General features: G+C 43.1%; 1 protein-coding gene across 1 annotated transcript in view; it reads right to left on the bottom strand.

The window, feature by feature from the left end:
• MMP2 (matrix metallopeptidase 2) overlaps nucleotides 1-2,565 on the bottom strand; it is a 78,000-nt gene extending 75,435 nt beyond the window's left edge. Inside the window, exons 1-2 of the mRNA XM_033942270.1 lie at nucleotides 2,203-2,565; nucleotides 1,028-1,254 (exon numbers count right to left, since the gene is read on the bottom strand). Coding sequence (XP_033798161.1) covers nucleotides 1,028-1,254; nucleotides 2,203-2,355 — 380 coding nt within the window. The 5' untranslated portion in view covers nucleotides 2,356-2,565. The remainder of the gene's footprint in view (nucleotides 1-1,027; nucleotides 1,255-2,202) is intronic.
• Between the last annotated feature and the right edge of the window lie 12,294 nt (nucleotides 2,566-14,859).

Raw genomic sequence — 14,859 nt, 5'->3', positions numbered from 1 at the left:
CTTAACATTAGGCAGAACCTAGGCGCCTTTAGGCACCCTTTATAGAATTAGGCTTTAGTATGTGCTACTTACCATGAGCTTATTACAATGTACAGTCCACACCCAATCTCTGCCCATATCCCCTGAATAATTTGTAATCCGCATAGAATTGTAGGATATGCGGAATATAAATTATTTTTTTTTTAAAATCCCAAATTAAGCAGTAAATATGGGATATTTATTGCACTAGCTGTATATTAGCATAGGGTGGTATATTACATTTTTAATAAACCTGAACCTGAAACCAGACATTCCCAACCCAGTCATCAGGTCATACCTAATCCCATTGGGTTTTCAGGATATGTTAAAAAAAAAAAAAAATTTTAGGTATTTATATACCACCCATCAAGATTATCTAAGTGGTCTACAATTAGGTACTGAAGCATTTTTCCTATCTGTCCTGATGGGCTCACAATCTATCTAATTTACCTGGGGCAATGGAGGATTGAGTGACTTGCCCAAGGTCACAAGGAACAACACGGGATTTGAACCCACAACCTCAGGATGCTGAGGCTGTAGCTCTAACCATTAGGCCACTCCTTCCTCCTAGGCACAGTAAATATGCATTAGATAGATTTGCATGCATTGCCTCAATTACATACAAATCTAACTCATGAATATTCATTCTAGATATCATGATAACCCAATGGTATTAGAGTACCCTGACGACTGGGTTGAGAATGGCTGGCTTAAACCCATGCTAACTTCTTATCATATTTCAGTAAACATGCCCATTAATATTCACAGAATCAGACTGAAATCATCCAGTAGAAGTAATTGTCTTAGGGTTTTGATATAGCTACAGTAACTGCAAGAATGGATGTGCATGGCAATTTAACTCACAATTGGCTGCCTCCCTAGTCATGCATGCATTGGGCCACCCATGCAACCAGACGACTCCTGCCTTTTTCAGAAAAAACCCCACCAAAAATATAGAAAGAGTTTGCACTGTGAATCCCAAGCATGGTCTGGCAAAGTAGGTCAGTACCTGTACGTAATCTGATTGTTCTCCCATTTGGGCTTCCTGGCAAAGAAGTTGTAATTGGCCACATCTGGATTACCACAACGAGGTTTCTTCATTATTTCCAGCGTATTTTGATCTAGTTCACCAGTTTCAGGTAGCTTGAAAAACTTCTGCATTTGCTTCAAGGTGTCTTTCAGCACAAATAAGTTGCATTTTTCTTGAGGGCACCCATAAAATTTGTTTAGGTATTGCTTAAAGGTAAACATAATAATTAAAAAAAAATTCCAGTTATACTAAACAATATCTTTAGAATCAAAAGACATGCACAATGAATATTTTAGTAAAACATAGAAAGACAAATGTCTGCTAGTTGTAGGGGTTCAATTCATGAAAGATTCAACTTACACAGGCTTTTATTTCAGGACTGCATAATATAGACAAGACACATGCAACATTTATTATGGATGCTGCAATAACACTACATTGTAATTTTAAATATTTGATTCTGATTTTAGAGAAGCTGCATTCGGTCAAACCTAACTAGCATGTTGACACAAAATGAATCTTGTATTTAAAGTCAAGTGACATTAAGGGCTCCTTTTATCAAGCTGCGCTAGCGGGGTTAACACGCGCGACTTTTCATCACGCGTTAACCCCCGCGCTGGCCTAAAAACTGCCGCCTGCTCAAGAGGAGGCGGTAGCGGCTAGCGCGGCCGGCGGTTTAGTGCGCGGTATTACGCACGTTAAACCGCCAACGCACCTTTGTAAAAGGAGCCCTAAACTCTAATTAAAGCAACACAAGCAAATCACAGCTGTCCAAACTGTTATGCATTTTTGATATATTAAGCTTACTGCATTCCTCAAAAATCTGATTAAGTTCTTTTTTTTTTTTTTCTGCTTTCCACTTTACTGAAAAGTGAACCATTATTTGAAAACAAGGATCCCTGCATTAACATTTGTGTTCTATTTCACCAGCCAACTTAGAAATAAGCAACACATATAAACAGTTCCTTGCTCAACTCCACATTTGTACAGTTTTATTGGCCTTTTGAAAACTGATACCCACTCCAGCCACTTTTGGTCCCCAGGGACTCTGGAAAGAATGTTAGCTTTCTTATTCTCCTCTAAAACAAAGACAAATCCAGTAATGCATAGGGACAGTCGAATAAAGCAAAGGCAGAGAGCAAAATAGAACTCACCACGGCCAACTCCTTGTCTGTTTTAGGGGAGACGTCCCCGGGAAATCTGATGATAGGTGACGGTGCGGCTGAAGCTTGGTGAAAAACAAAGATGTAGGGGAAAGACAGCTGAAAAACAAAGCCCAAAAGTTGAATGGTAGCATAAGTCCTCATCCTGATGTATCTTTTTTTTTTTTCCTTTTAAACCCTGCAGCAAAAGAACATCTCCTTCTCAAGTGATAAATTACAGCTTTGGCAGCACGAGTCCCCAGCCTCTTATCCTTAGCTCTGGACGCTCGGCTCCTTTTGGGCTTTTCTGCTTGCTTTAGCAATTCCTTTGTATGTTTCAGAGATCCAGATGCGCAGTCTCCAGCTACCACAAAAGGAAGTCAGAAAAGCAGTGGAAACATGGAAAAAAAAAAAAAAAAAGGGCAGTCGCTACATGTGATGTGCTACATTTTTAAGGTAGCGACTGGCTGATGGTAGTTTCAACTAACAGAAGAGAGATCTTCAAAATTAAAGTGATTCTGCGAGTTTATATATAAATGAATAGGATTGTTTGGCTATAATAGAAAGTCTAACGTGGGCGAACGTGCGTTTATTTCTGTACAAACGTGTTTTGTTTTTAACCGCCCCTCCCCCCGTAATAAAAGTAAAATCTATGAATGTTCTGACTTTTTTACCCATAACACAAATGGATGGAGAATGACAATACATATAGAAGTTTATTTTCCCAAATCTTGGTGCTAACTTCACATATTTTGCTTCTCGTTTCACGGATCTGAAATACAATTTTGCAAATGCTAACATTTATCCGGGTGATGCAGGCTGGCCACTTTCTCAGGGAAAAATTTTGTAAGGCGTTTTCCCTTGGAAAACGAGTCTCCAGCTCCAGAGGGATAAAATACCTATAGGACTGCATGATCCATGCTGAGACTTATGCCCTCTCTGGGGAAAATCTTTATAAGCAGTTTTTGCATGTATTGTCTGGCAGAAAGTGCATTATTCCATGTATAGGGGTGGGTCCTTTGCCCTTTATACTTTGGTGTTCTCTGGCCTGGAGGAAGAGCCAGCAGTGAGATACCAGACTTGTTATATAATAAGCACATAGTCATGGAAACTTAGATGATCCAGCCTTGCTTGTCTTAAAGCGCATGTTAGTTTCTAGTGAAAAAGCAATATTATAATAGGTTGCCTTTATAAGCATAAGAACATAAGAATAGCCTTACTGGATGTAATTTTGTAGCCCGCCTTGGACAAGGGCAGGACATAAATTAGAGAATGAGGGGAGACAGGGGTTTTGTTGATCTTTGCTCTGAATTATTTGTATTTATAAAATGACAATTCTACAGAATATTGTTTCTTTTTATACTTTAATAAAATACATTCAATATAAAATCATAACTGAGGCTTGTGTGGATGGGATCAGATGATTTGTGGAGACCGAGCTCGCGGAGATGGGGCGGAAACGGGGTTTTTAAATTTTAGTCCTAGTAGTTTGCCGGTCCACAAAATAATTCTTTTTTTTCTGCCGGTCCACGGGTGTAAAAAGGTTGAAGAACACTGGTTTAGTGTATTAAAATTGCCTCATTAAGCAGTTCAAACTTTCCTAGCTAAATGGCTCAAGGTAAAACATTCATTACAGAAAATAGTTCCTCTTCCAAAGCATCAGAGGTATTTCCAGGCCTGAACCGCTCCCTGAAATCACAAAAGTGCCTTGGAAACTGACTCCACCACCTATATCTAGAAATCTTCACTGGTAGAGGGAGCTGGTTTCTTTCCTGGCAGCAGTGATACCAAATAGAGAATGACATGGGGAGCGATCCCCGCGGGGAACCGCGGCGTGGCTGCGGTTTGGCTGCAGGCTATGGAGACTCCATAGCCAAATCGCTGCAGACACGGGGACAAAAGTTTTCACCGCCCGCAAAAACAGTGAAAAGATTTGTCCCCGCAGGCAAATGTATCCCCTTCGACATACCGTGATTTACCGGGTCTTCACCGTGTGTTCGGTTCACTTCGGGACGGGTGTCTGATTTTTTTCCGGTGGCCATGCTTGTCGGCCATGTGGTCTCCTCCAATTCGTCTCTCTCCACCCGACTTGCACGTTGCCTGACTCCGCCCCCTTCAATATTCTGGCTCCTCATTAGTCAGTTCTTTCCTGCTCAAGAAGGGGACCAATCGCTACTGCCATACATGATATTTAATGGGTTGTAGTAGCGATTGGAAATCGGGGAATTTCGGAGCTGAGAGGCAAGCCCAGGATTTTTTTTGGAGTCGCTGCCTGGATTGGAGAGGAGTCACTGCTGCAGACTTGGAGGAGCTGAAATTTCATTGAAAACTTTGGCGCTACAAGTAGAGGTAAGGTGCACACTTTCCTACTATTTGCCTGCCCAGGATTGGCGGCGGCGGCGGCAAGGGTGGGGGTGGGGATTCTTTGACCGGTTGGCGATGGGAGTCTGGCTGAGCTGGGAGCTGGTTCTTTTTTTTTTTAAATCTGAGTACTAGTGTAGTAGTATGCTGTGTCCATTCCCATGGGTTACTGAATCCTATTCCTGAACATGTGCTGCAAGAATGGAGGAATCCAGCACATGTTCAGTATGTAACCCATGGGAATACGTTAATAAAGATAAGTATATAAAACCATACCTGTTTGAGGCTTTTATGCATGCTGCGGTGATGGTGACGGGGCGGTGAATGGGATGGCAGTGGCGGTGACGGGGCAGTGAAAGGGATGGCGGTGACGGTGACGGGGCGGTGAAGGGAACGCTGGCGACGGGGCGGTGCAGAGGATGGTGGGACGGAGACGGGGCGGTGACGGTGACAGATTTTTTCCCCCGTGTCATTCTCTAATACCAAACTTAGGCCCCCTTTTTCATACCACATTAGGGTTTTTTATAGCTGGCCACTGCAGGATAAGCTCCGACGCTCATAGAATTCTTATGAGCATTGGAGCTTTTAGCGCAGTGGCTAGTGATAAAAAAAAAAAATTGTTAACGTAGCTTGATAAAAGGGGGCCTTAAAATGGCACTGCTAATATTCTGAAACGCATGGTCTCCAAAGTGTCAAGAAAACATTCAAAACAAAATAGTGGCATATTCAAGTGTTCAGAGCTTTTCCTGTTCGTAGAAGATGTCTCTCTTTAGTTTCTGTTCATTCTCCATCCTCTTCACAATCGTTTATATTTTTCTTTCTCAGTTATTTTTCTTGTTTTCTCTCTTTCTTATTTTGGCCTCTTACCTCGGTCTTGTGTACCTTATCTGTACAAGTGCTTTATTATGGGTTAAGTATATTACAATGTATGTGTTGTTTTGAATAGTATGTTTGTGGGTGTAGATGTGTGTGTGTGTGTATATATAGGATATGATGCAGTGGTTGCCATGGTACTGTAGTGACTAGAGAACACTAAATTTATTCTCAGAGCCAGATTGTAAACTTGATCTTCCTCAGACTAATTCAACAAATACTAGTCTCTTTCAGTTTTATTGGTTGAATATACATATTTTAGAAAAGGAAATCTTTGGGTTTAGTGTGTTTCTCTATGTAGAACCATGAACCTATGTTAGGCAAATTCAGAAAGGAATTAACTGCACAGAAATTGAGAATTTTTCAAGGAACAAGAGACATAAAAAACACACTTTGATTGTTTTCACACTTCTAAAGCATTAACAACATATTGTGAATGGAGATAGGTGTCAAGATTTGTTGTATAGGTGCCTATATAGCAGCAAACATGTTAAATATGATTTTATAAAGAGGTGAAATGGGTGTTGTTATAGACAATGGCACAAGTGCATCAATATAAAAATTTGGTCCCCATACTTGGGGAAGGGTAAGCATTTCACTTCATACTACCTTTCTTTTAAGATCCTAACAATTATATTGTACACTAGTTTTTAAGCCTGTTACATTAATGGGTGCTAGCAGCCCTTCTCCCTTACTTTTACCTCCCCCCTGTCCAGCAGCACCCCTTCCCTGCATTTCTTTCTTTCTTTGATTTCTTTCTGTATGTCTGTTTTTCTTTCTCTCTCCCTGCCCCCTTTCTTTCTGTCTCTCTCCCATGCCCACTATCTGTCTGTCTTTTTTTTTTTTCTTTCTCTCTCTCTCTCCTTGGCTGCTGTCTGTCTTTCTTTTTTTCTTTGTCTCTCTTTCCTTGGCCGCTGTCTGCCTTTTTTTATTTGTCTCTCTCTCCTTAGACACTGGCTGTATGTCTTTTTTTTCCTTCTATCTCTCTCCTTGGCTACTGTCTGTCTGTCTTTTCTTTCTTTCTCTCTCTCTCCTTGGCCACTGTCTGTCTGCATTTTTTTCTTTGTCTGTCTTTCTTGCTTGCTTTCTGTTTGTCTTTTTTCTTTCTCTCTCTCTCTCTCCTTGGCTGTTGTCTGTCTGTCTTTTTTTCTTTGTCTCTCTCTCCTTGACCACTGTCTGTCTGTCTGCCTTTTTTTATTTGTCTCTCTCTCCTTGGCTGCTGTCTGTCTGTCTTTCTTTCTTTGTCTGTCTTTCTTTCTTTCTTTCTGTCTGTCTCTCTCCCTGGTCCCCTGTCTGTCTGTCTTTCTTGCTTTCTGTTTCTCTCCCTGCCCGCTGTCTTTCTGTGTGTCTGTCTTTCGTTCTGTGCGCTGCCTGCCTATCTTTCTGTCTCTCTCCATAGCCCCCTTATGTCTTCCCCCCAGAGCAAACCAAGATTGCTACCTGCCCCCCAGGACACCCCGACCCCCAAAGCATAGCAAGTTTGCTCCCCTGGCCCCCTTTCCCTCTCCCCCTCCACTTACTTGTGCATCAGCAGCATTTCCCTCCCACCCTTTCCTGTGCAGCATCAGCAGCATTCCCTCACCTTCTACTTCCTTGTGCAGCATTTCTCTTCGTCTTGGCAGGGTCCGACGCAGGGAAACCGCTGCAGGCTCCAGGTGGAGGAAGGCCAGGAAAGTGCCGCATGCATTGCAAACCGCTACATGTGCACGCACCACACACGCCAAATGCACACACACACTGCACACTGTACTATCATGCTCTGCCACGGAGCTACGGATCACGGAGGCAGGGATCACGGCGTTAGAAGTGCGCATGTGTGCTTAGGGCAGGGGTGTCCAACCTGCGGCCCCCATGAAATATTTTGTGCGGCCCTGGTCGAGGGCAATGAAGTGTTTTCCTCTGCTGCCTCTGGGTGTTTACCGTCTTGCCGGCTCCCTCCTCTGTCTTGCTGCAGCATTTGCGTGTTTGTGCGGCCCGAGAAACATTTTTTTTTAGCCCAGGGAAGCCAAAAGGTTGGACACCCCTAGCTTAGGGTTTTTTTTAATGATAGATTAGGTGTCTCCTCTTTACTCAGTAGCTCTCTTTTTCCTTATCACCCCACTCGTTCATTACACTCATTGCAACATAATACATTCAGTGTGCCAGCCCTAACATCCCATGGGCTGTTTAAGGCTAGAACTGTAGCTCTGGGGTTGCTCTTGCTTACCAGATACCACATATCTTCTTCCCCTATTCTGATCCACAATTTGTACACTGAGTGTTGTAATATGATCTGTATACATGGAGGGCCAAATGCGTGGGCCAAGCATTTTAAAAATGTTTGCTGACTCAGTTGCAGTGTATACCAGACCTATGTATTCAGTGATTCAAGAGACACTGTCATGTGATAACTTGTCTGTATTTCACAATAAAAAGATCTTTTTAGGATGAGCTTTTGCTTCTCATTGTCCACTGGTCATAACAGGAGTGGCCTCTGAGGGAGTGGGAGTGTGGTGGGGGCTGGAATTTGGATGTACATGTCAATGTGGTGAGTGCTGAGATAGAAACCTAGAAACACGACGGCAGATAAAGGCCCATCCAGTCTGCTCATCCGCAGCATCCACTATCTCTTCCTCTCCCTAAGAGATCTTGCATGCAATAAATACAGGGTTGATATGTACTGTGTGGTGATGGAATAGTGGCACAATATTTAACGTCAGAATTTGTACCTTACTGAATGGAAGCTGTCATTAAGCACAGCCCTAACAGGTAGGAGTAGGCAGCCCAAATGTTTTCTTTTGTTTTGTTTCAGGGATTTTCTTTCTGTTTTTCATTTCAGGGGCAATGTTGCAAGTTGTGTGCTCTTTTCAGAAGGAGACCAAGCTCCTCACATAGAGTGAACGCTGTTTTTCAATAGTGCACTCTGGTTTGTAGCGTATTTACCATTTGCTACGCTGCCTCCCTTGACAAGTCAAGGTGATTTGCAAAACTAAAAACAAAATTAAAAAGAGCTCCAAATACTGATAGGATTCATGACTTCTGGGGATTTTTCCTTTCATTCAGGCCAAAAATAACATTTTTACTAACATATGCGGTAATTTTGAGATAGGCACATGCTACCCAGGTGCCAAAAATCATTTTTTAGTGCTGGCTGCAGATCTGGGGATGGAGAGTAGACATGCTCCACTCTAATCTGTTAGAGTGTGGACATTACCACATGCTAACCGATTAGCACAGGTTTATAGTCAAGTAAGCCTACACATCCAGGGAGGGGGGGGGGGGGGGGTAAGGGACGGGAATAGAATTGGAATTAATTCAAGGATTTTATGAATAATTTCCTGAAGGTTTTAATATATTTGTTTATTAGCTGGGAGGGTGGGGGAAATTTGTAAAATTTTTTGCGCTTTTAATGTAATGGGCAAATATGTGAATCATTTATTGCACATTTGTGGTTTGAAAAATCAATAAAGAATAAAAAAAAAAAAAAAAAAACCATCTGAGTCCCTACTGCCTACAAAATAGGTGATGGTAGGGGCTCATGCTTTAATGGCCACACACTAATGGGAAAATTCACCTGTTTAGAAATAGAAAAATCATTCATTTCACCTAGCAGCAAAAGTGGCCTTAGTGCACGAGAATGACCCATGTAAGGAAGTGCTAAGGCCATGTTTCCCCACTGCTTGGTTAAAGGGCCCCTTAGTTTATAACCCACCGTATATATATAAAAGGTGCATTATGAACCAAGTGGGGTCTAGAAGGAAGAGATCAGCAGCCCCTATCACAATCCAAAGAACAGGTTTTACAGTGAGAGGACATCCTTAACTACTAGCTGACTGAACAATTTAGCACGGGGAGCATGAGCTGTATGGCGTAAGGGGGACTTTCCTTGATAAAGCCCAACTAGAGCGAAACATAGTTTCTATGTCGGAGTGCTGTCCCCACCCGCGTAGACTGAGATGAGTATGACTATTTATATTACATGAGCTAATAAAGAAATTGTACTATCAATCTCAGCGTGTCACTTGTCTGTATGGAAGAAAGTTTGTTTTCATACAGCAGACACTAATGAGGTTGATAAACCTTTGAAAGTACTTATGAAGATATATCTTAGAGACCATATATTAATATAGTTCACTGAAACACTGGGTCTCTGGACATACTATTTGGAGTTATTTGGCTCATGCTGCATTCAGACATATAGTCTAAGGCAGAGGTGCCCACACTTTCTGGACTTGCGAGCTACTTTTAAAATGACCAAGTAAAAATGATCTACCAACAATAAAATTTTAAAAAAACACAAAGCACACTGTACGCAGAGAAAATGTGAATTATCATTTATATTCCGGGGTTTTTTCAAAGAGATCAAGGCAGATGACTCTATTCACTGTCACCTCAGTAACAACCATACAGACAAATATACCCCCTCCCTTTTTACTAAACCATGATAGCAATTTTTAGTGCAGGGAGCTTCACTGAATGCCCTGCGCTGCTCTCGACGCTCATAGGCTCCCTGCGCTAAAAACCGCTATTGCGGTTTAGTAAAAGGGGGCCATAGTGCAAAATATAGACAGCAGATATAAATTCTCAAAACAGACACATTTTGATCACTAAATTGAAAATAAATTCATAGTAACATAGTAACATAGTAGATGACGGCAGATAAAGACCCGAATGGTCCATCCAGTCTGCCCAACCTGATTCAATTTAAAATTTTTTTTTTTTTTTTCTTCTTAGCTATTTCTGGGCGAGAATCCAAAGCTTTACCCGGTACTGTGCTTGGGTTCCAACTGCCGAAATCTCTGTTAAGACTTACTCCAGCCCATCTACACCCTCCCAGCCATTGAAGCCCTCCCCTGCCCATCCTCCTCCAAACGGCCATACACAGACACAGACCGTACAAGTCTGCCCAGTAACTGGCCTAGTTCAATCTTTAATATTATTTTCTGATTCTAAATCTTCTGTGTTCATCCCACGCTTCTTTGAACTCAGTCACAGTTTTACTCTCCACCACCTCTCCCGGGAGCGCATTCCAGGCATCCACCACCCTCTCCGTAAAGTAGAATTTCCTAACATTGCCCCTGAATCTACCACCCCTCAACCTCAAATTATGTCCTCTGGTTTTACCATTTTCCTTTCTCTGGAAAAGATTTTGTTCTACGTTAATACCCTTTAAGTATTTGAACGTCTGAATCATATCTCCCCTGTCTCTCCTTTCCTCTAGGGTATACATATTCAGGGCTTCCAGTCTCTCCTCATATGTCTTCTGGTGCAAGCCTCCTATCATTTTCGTCGCCCTCCTCTGGACCGCCTCAAGTCTTCTTACGTCTTTCGCCAGATACGGTCTCCAAAACTGAACACAATACTCCAAGTGGGGCCTCACCAATGACCTGTACAGGGGCATCAACACCTTCTTTCTTCTACTGACTACGCCTCTCTTTATACAGCCCAGAATCCTTCTGGCAGCAGCCACTGCCTTGTCACACTGTTTTTTCGCCTTTAGATCTTCGGACACTATCACCCCAAGGTCCCTCTCCCCGTCCGTGCATATCAGCTTCTCTCCTCCCAGCATATACGGATCCTTCCTATTATTAATCCCCAAATGCATTACTCTGCATTTCTTTGCATTGAATTTTAGTTGCCAGGCATTAGACCATTCCTCTAACTTTTGCAGATCCTTTTTCATATTTTCCACTCCCTCTTCGGTGTCTACTCTGTTACAAATCTTGGTATCATCTGCAAAAAGGCACACTTTTCCTTCTAACCCTTCAGCAATGTCACTTACATACATATTGAACAGGATTGGCCCCAGCACCGAACCCTGAGGGACTCCACTAGTCACCTTTCCTTCCTTCGAGCGACTTCCATTAACCACCACCCTCTGGCGTCTGTCCGACAGCCAGTTTCTGACCCAGTTCACCACTTTGGGTCCTAACTTTAGCCCTTCAAGTTTGTTCAACAGCCTCCTATGAGGAACTGTATCAAAGGCTTTGCTGAAATCCAAATAAATTACATCTAGCATATGTCCTCGATCCAGCTCTCTGGTCACCCAATCAAAAAATTCAATCAGGTTCGTTTGGCACGATTTACCTTTTGTAAAGCCATGTTGCCTCGGATCCTGTAACCCATTAGATTCAAGGAAATACACTATCCTTTCTTTCAGCAACACTTCCATTATTTTTCCAACAACTGAAGTGAGGCTCACCGGCCTGTAGTTTCCTGCTTCATCCCTGTGACCACTTTTATGAATAGGGACCACATCCGCTCTCCTCCAATCCCCAGGAATCACTCCCGTCTCCAGAGATTTGTTGAACAAGTCTTTAATAGGACTCGCCAGAACCTCTCTGAGTTCCCTTAGTATCCTGGGATGGATCCCGTCTGGTCCCATCGCTTTGTCCACCTTCAGTTTTTCAAGTTGCTCATAAACACCCTCCTCCGTGAACGGCGCAGAATCTACTCCATTTTCTCGTGTAACTTTGCCGGACAATCTCGGTCCTTCTCCAGGATTTTCTTCTGTGAACACAGAACAGAAGTATTTGTTTAGCACATTTGCTTTCTCCTCATCACTCTCCACATATTTGTTCCCAGCATCTTTTAGCCTAGCAATTCCATTTTTTATCTTCCTCCTTTCACTAATATATCTGAAAAAATTTTTATCTCCCTTTTTTACATTTTTAGCCATTTGTTCTTCCGCCTGTGCCTTCGCCAAATGTATCTCTCTCTTGGCTTCTTTCAGTTTAACCCTGTAGTCCTTTCTGCTCTCCTCTTCTTGGGTTTTTTATATTTCATGAACGCCAACTCTTTCGCCTTTATTTTCTCAGCCACTAGGTTGGAGAACCATATCGGCTTCCTTTTTCTTTTGTTTTTATTGATTTTCTTCACATAAAGGTCCGTAGCCATTTTTATCGCTCCTTTCAGCTTAGACCACTGTCTTTCCACTTCTCTTATGTCCTCCCATCCTAACAGCTCTTTCTTCAGGTACTTTCCCATTGCATTAAAGTCCGTACGTTTGAAATCTAGGACTTTAAGTATCGTGCGGCCGCTCTCCACTTTAGCCGTTATATCAAACCAAACCGTTTGATGATCGCTACTACCCAGGTGAGCACCCACTCGAACATTAGAGATACTCTCTCCATTTGTGAGGACCAGATCCAATATTGCTTTTTCCCTTGTGGGTTCCGTCACCATTTGTCTGAGCAGAGCCTCTTGAAAGGCATCCACAATCTCCCTACTTCTTTCCGATTCCGCAGACGGAACATTCCAGTCCGCATCCGGCAGGTTGAAATCTCCCAACAGCAGAACCTCCTCTTTCCTTCCAAACTTTTGGATATCCACAATCAGATCCTTATCAATTTGCTGCGATTGAGTCGGAGGTCTGTAGACTACACCCACGTAGATAGAAGTTCCATCTTCTCTTTTCAGAGCAATCCATATCGCTTCTTCCTTTCCCCAGGTCCCTTGCATTTCGGTCGCTTGGATATTGATCTTTACATAGAGAGCTACTCCTCCACCTTTATGACCATCTCTGTCCTTCCTAAAAAGATTATATCCCGGTATGTTTGCATCCCATCCATGTGATTCACTGAACCATGTCTCTGTGATAGCAACAATATCTAGATCTGCCTCTAATATCAGGGCTTGCAGATCATGAACTTTGTTGCTTAGACTGCGAGCATTTGTGGTCATCGCTTTCCAGCTATTTTTCAGCAATAATCTCCTTCTTCGTATGGATTTTTGTGTCGTTTCACTTTCCGTTGCAATACTAAGAAATGAGTTGCTGATATTGCTTATGTTGCAGCCTTTACTACTATCACATCTTTTCTTTTGCCGGGGGTGGTCTTTATAATTGTCCTTCGTACATACACCACCCCCACCTTCTAGTTTAAATGCCTGGAAAAATATTGTCTAAATTTCTCTGCAAGGTTTCTTTTTCCTGCTGTAGTAATATGTAGCCCATCAGTGCAATATAGCTTCTTGTCCTTCCATGTATTTCCCCATCCTCCTATGTACCTGAAGCCTTCTTGATGACACCAGGCTCTGAGCCATCTATTAAAGTCCTCTGTGTTTTTCACTCTTTGCTCTCCTTTTCCATATGCAGGCAGTATTTCAGAAAAAGCTAAAGTCTTTACAAAAGGTTTCACGCCCTCACCAAGCTCCCGAAAAGCTTTCTGTGCTGCAAGTGTGGAGTTGTTGGCCAGGTCATTTGTTCCCAGATGGATAACAACATCAGTGTTAAAATCCTTAGTTTCTTCCTTAACTATAGTCAGTATTTGTCTGGTGATTTCATGAGTCTCTGGTTGCACTTTCTTCTTCTGACTGTGCATTCAATCTTTCTTCCCTTCTTTCAGCCTGTATGCTTCCTCTCCTCCAGACCTCATTCCCTCCCCCAACTTTTTCTTCCTCTCTCCCTGCCTCCTTTCTTTCTTTCTGTTTCTCTTCTTTCCTTCAGTCTCCCTGCCTGCCCCCTTTCTTTCTTTCTCCCCGCCCTCCCTCAAGCCACTGCTGCCACAATCGGGGAACAGGCCCTCAAGCCACTGCCACCGCCATCGGGGAACAGACCCCAAAGCCACCGCCACCCCAAGCTCTCCCTGATTCCCTGCAACGAGCCGACCAGCATTCCTCTCCCTGTCATCAATTCTGCCATTGGAGAGGAAGTTCCAGGCCAGCCAGGCAGTGATTGGCTGGCCCGAAACTTCCTCTACGACGGCAGAATTGACGTCGGGAAGAGGAAGGCTGATCGGCCTGGTAGATTGTGAAGGCAATGCGAGTCTATCACGGAGCCCGGGATGGGCTCTGCGATCGACTCACTTTGCTTTGATGATCTATCGGTCGATCGCGATCAACCTATTGGGCACCCCTGGTCTAAGGCTTCTGAGCTGCAGTCCATTTCATTCCCGTCAGAGATATCTCCCTCTACTTCCATAAGGGACTCCTCACTTTCTGAAGATGGGTACAAGCTATCCTCTGGAGCAGCATTTGGCCAACCCTGCTCATGGAGCTTTTCCCTTCCAATTAGCCTCTGCTTGGAAAGCAAATTTTTTTCTGCATGGCAGTGCTATGGGACAGGGAGTTTCTTAGCAGAAGGCAGTAAGATAGAGCTCCTAGTCTTCAGTTCCCTGTTCTGTGAGGAACATCCTTCCCTCCAGGTTCCTGATTGCTTGTGGGTGTTCTCAGCTGGCTTTGATTTATTCTGCTGGGTAATCTTCACTGGAGCTCTAGCCAGGTTCTGCCTGCCAGCTCCACCCCTTTCCTTAACCTGTGCTGTGTCAGATTGCCTAACCAGAGGTTTAGCTAGAGAATTAACAGATGATTTATAAAAGGGATTATAGTGACTTGGAACAGGTATTCTGTTCTTCTCTGCCATTCCTTCTCTGTTCTGCCCTACCTGTCTGATCTTAACACTGGGAACAGAGTTAATGGGCAATTGCCTTGACTTAGGAATAGGCACATTTGTTTAAA

Source organism: Geotrypetes seraphini, chromosome 4, assembly GCF_902459505.1.
Source record: "Geotrypetes seraphini chromosome 4, aGeoSer1.1, whole genome shotgun sequence".
Taxonomy (NCBI): domain Eukaryota; kingdom Metazoa; phylum Chordata; class Amphibia; order Gymnophiona; family Dermophiidae; genus Geotrypetes; species Geotrypetes seraphini.
This window is presented reverse-complemented; position numbering and strand designations above follow the sequence as displayed.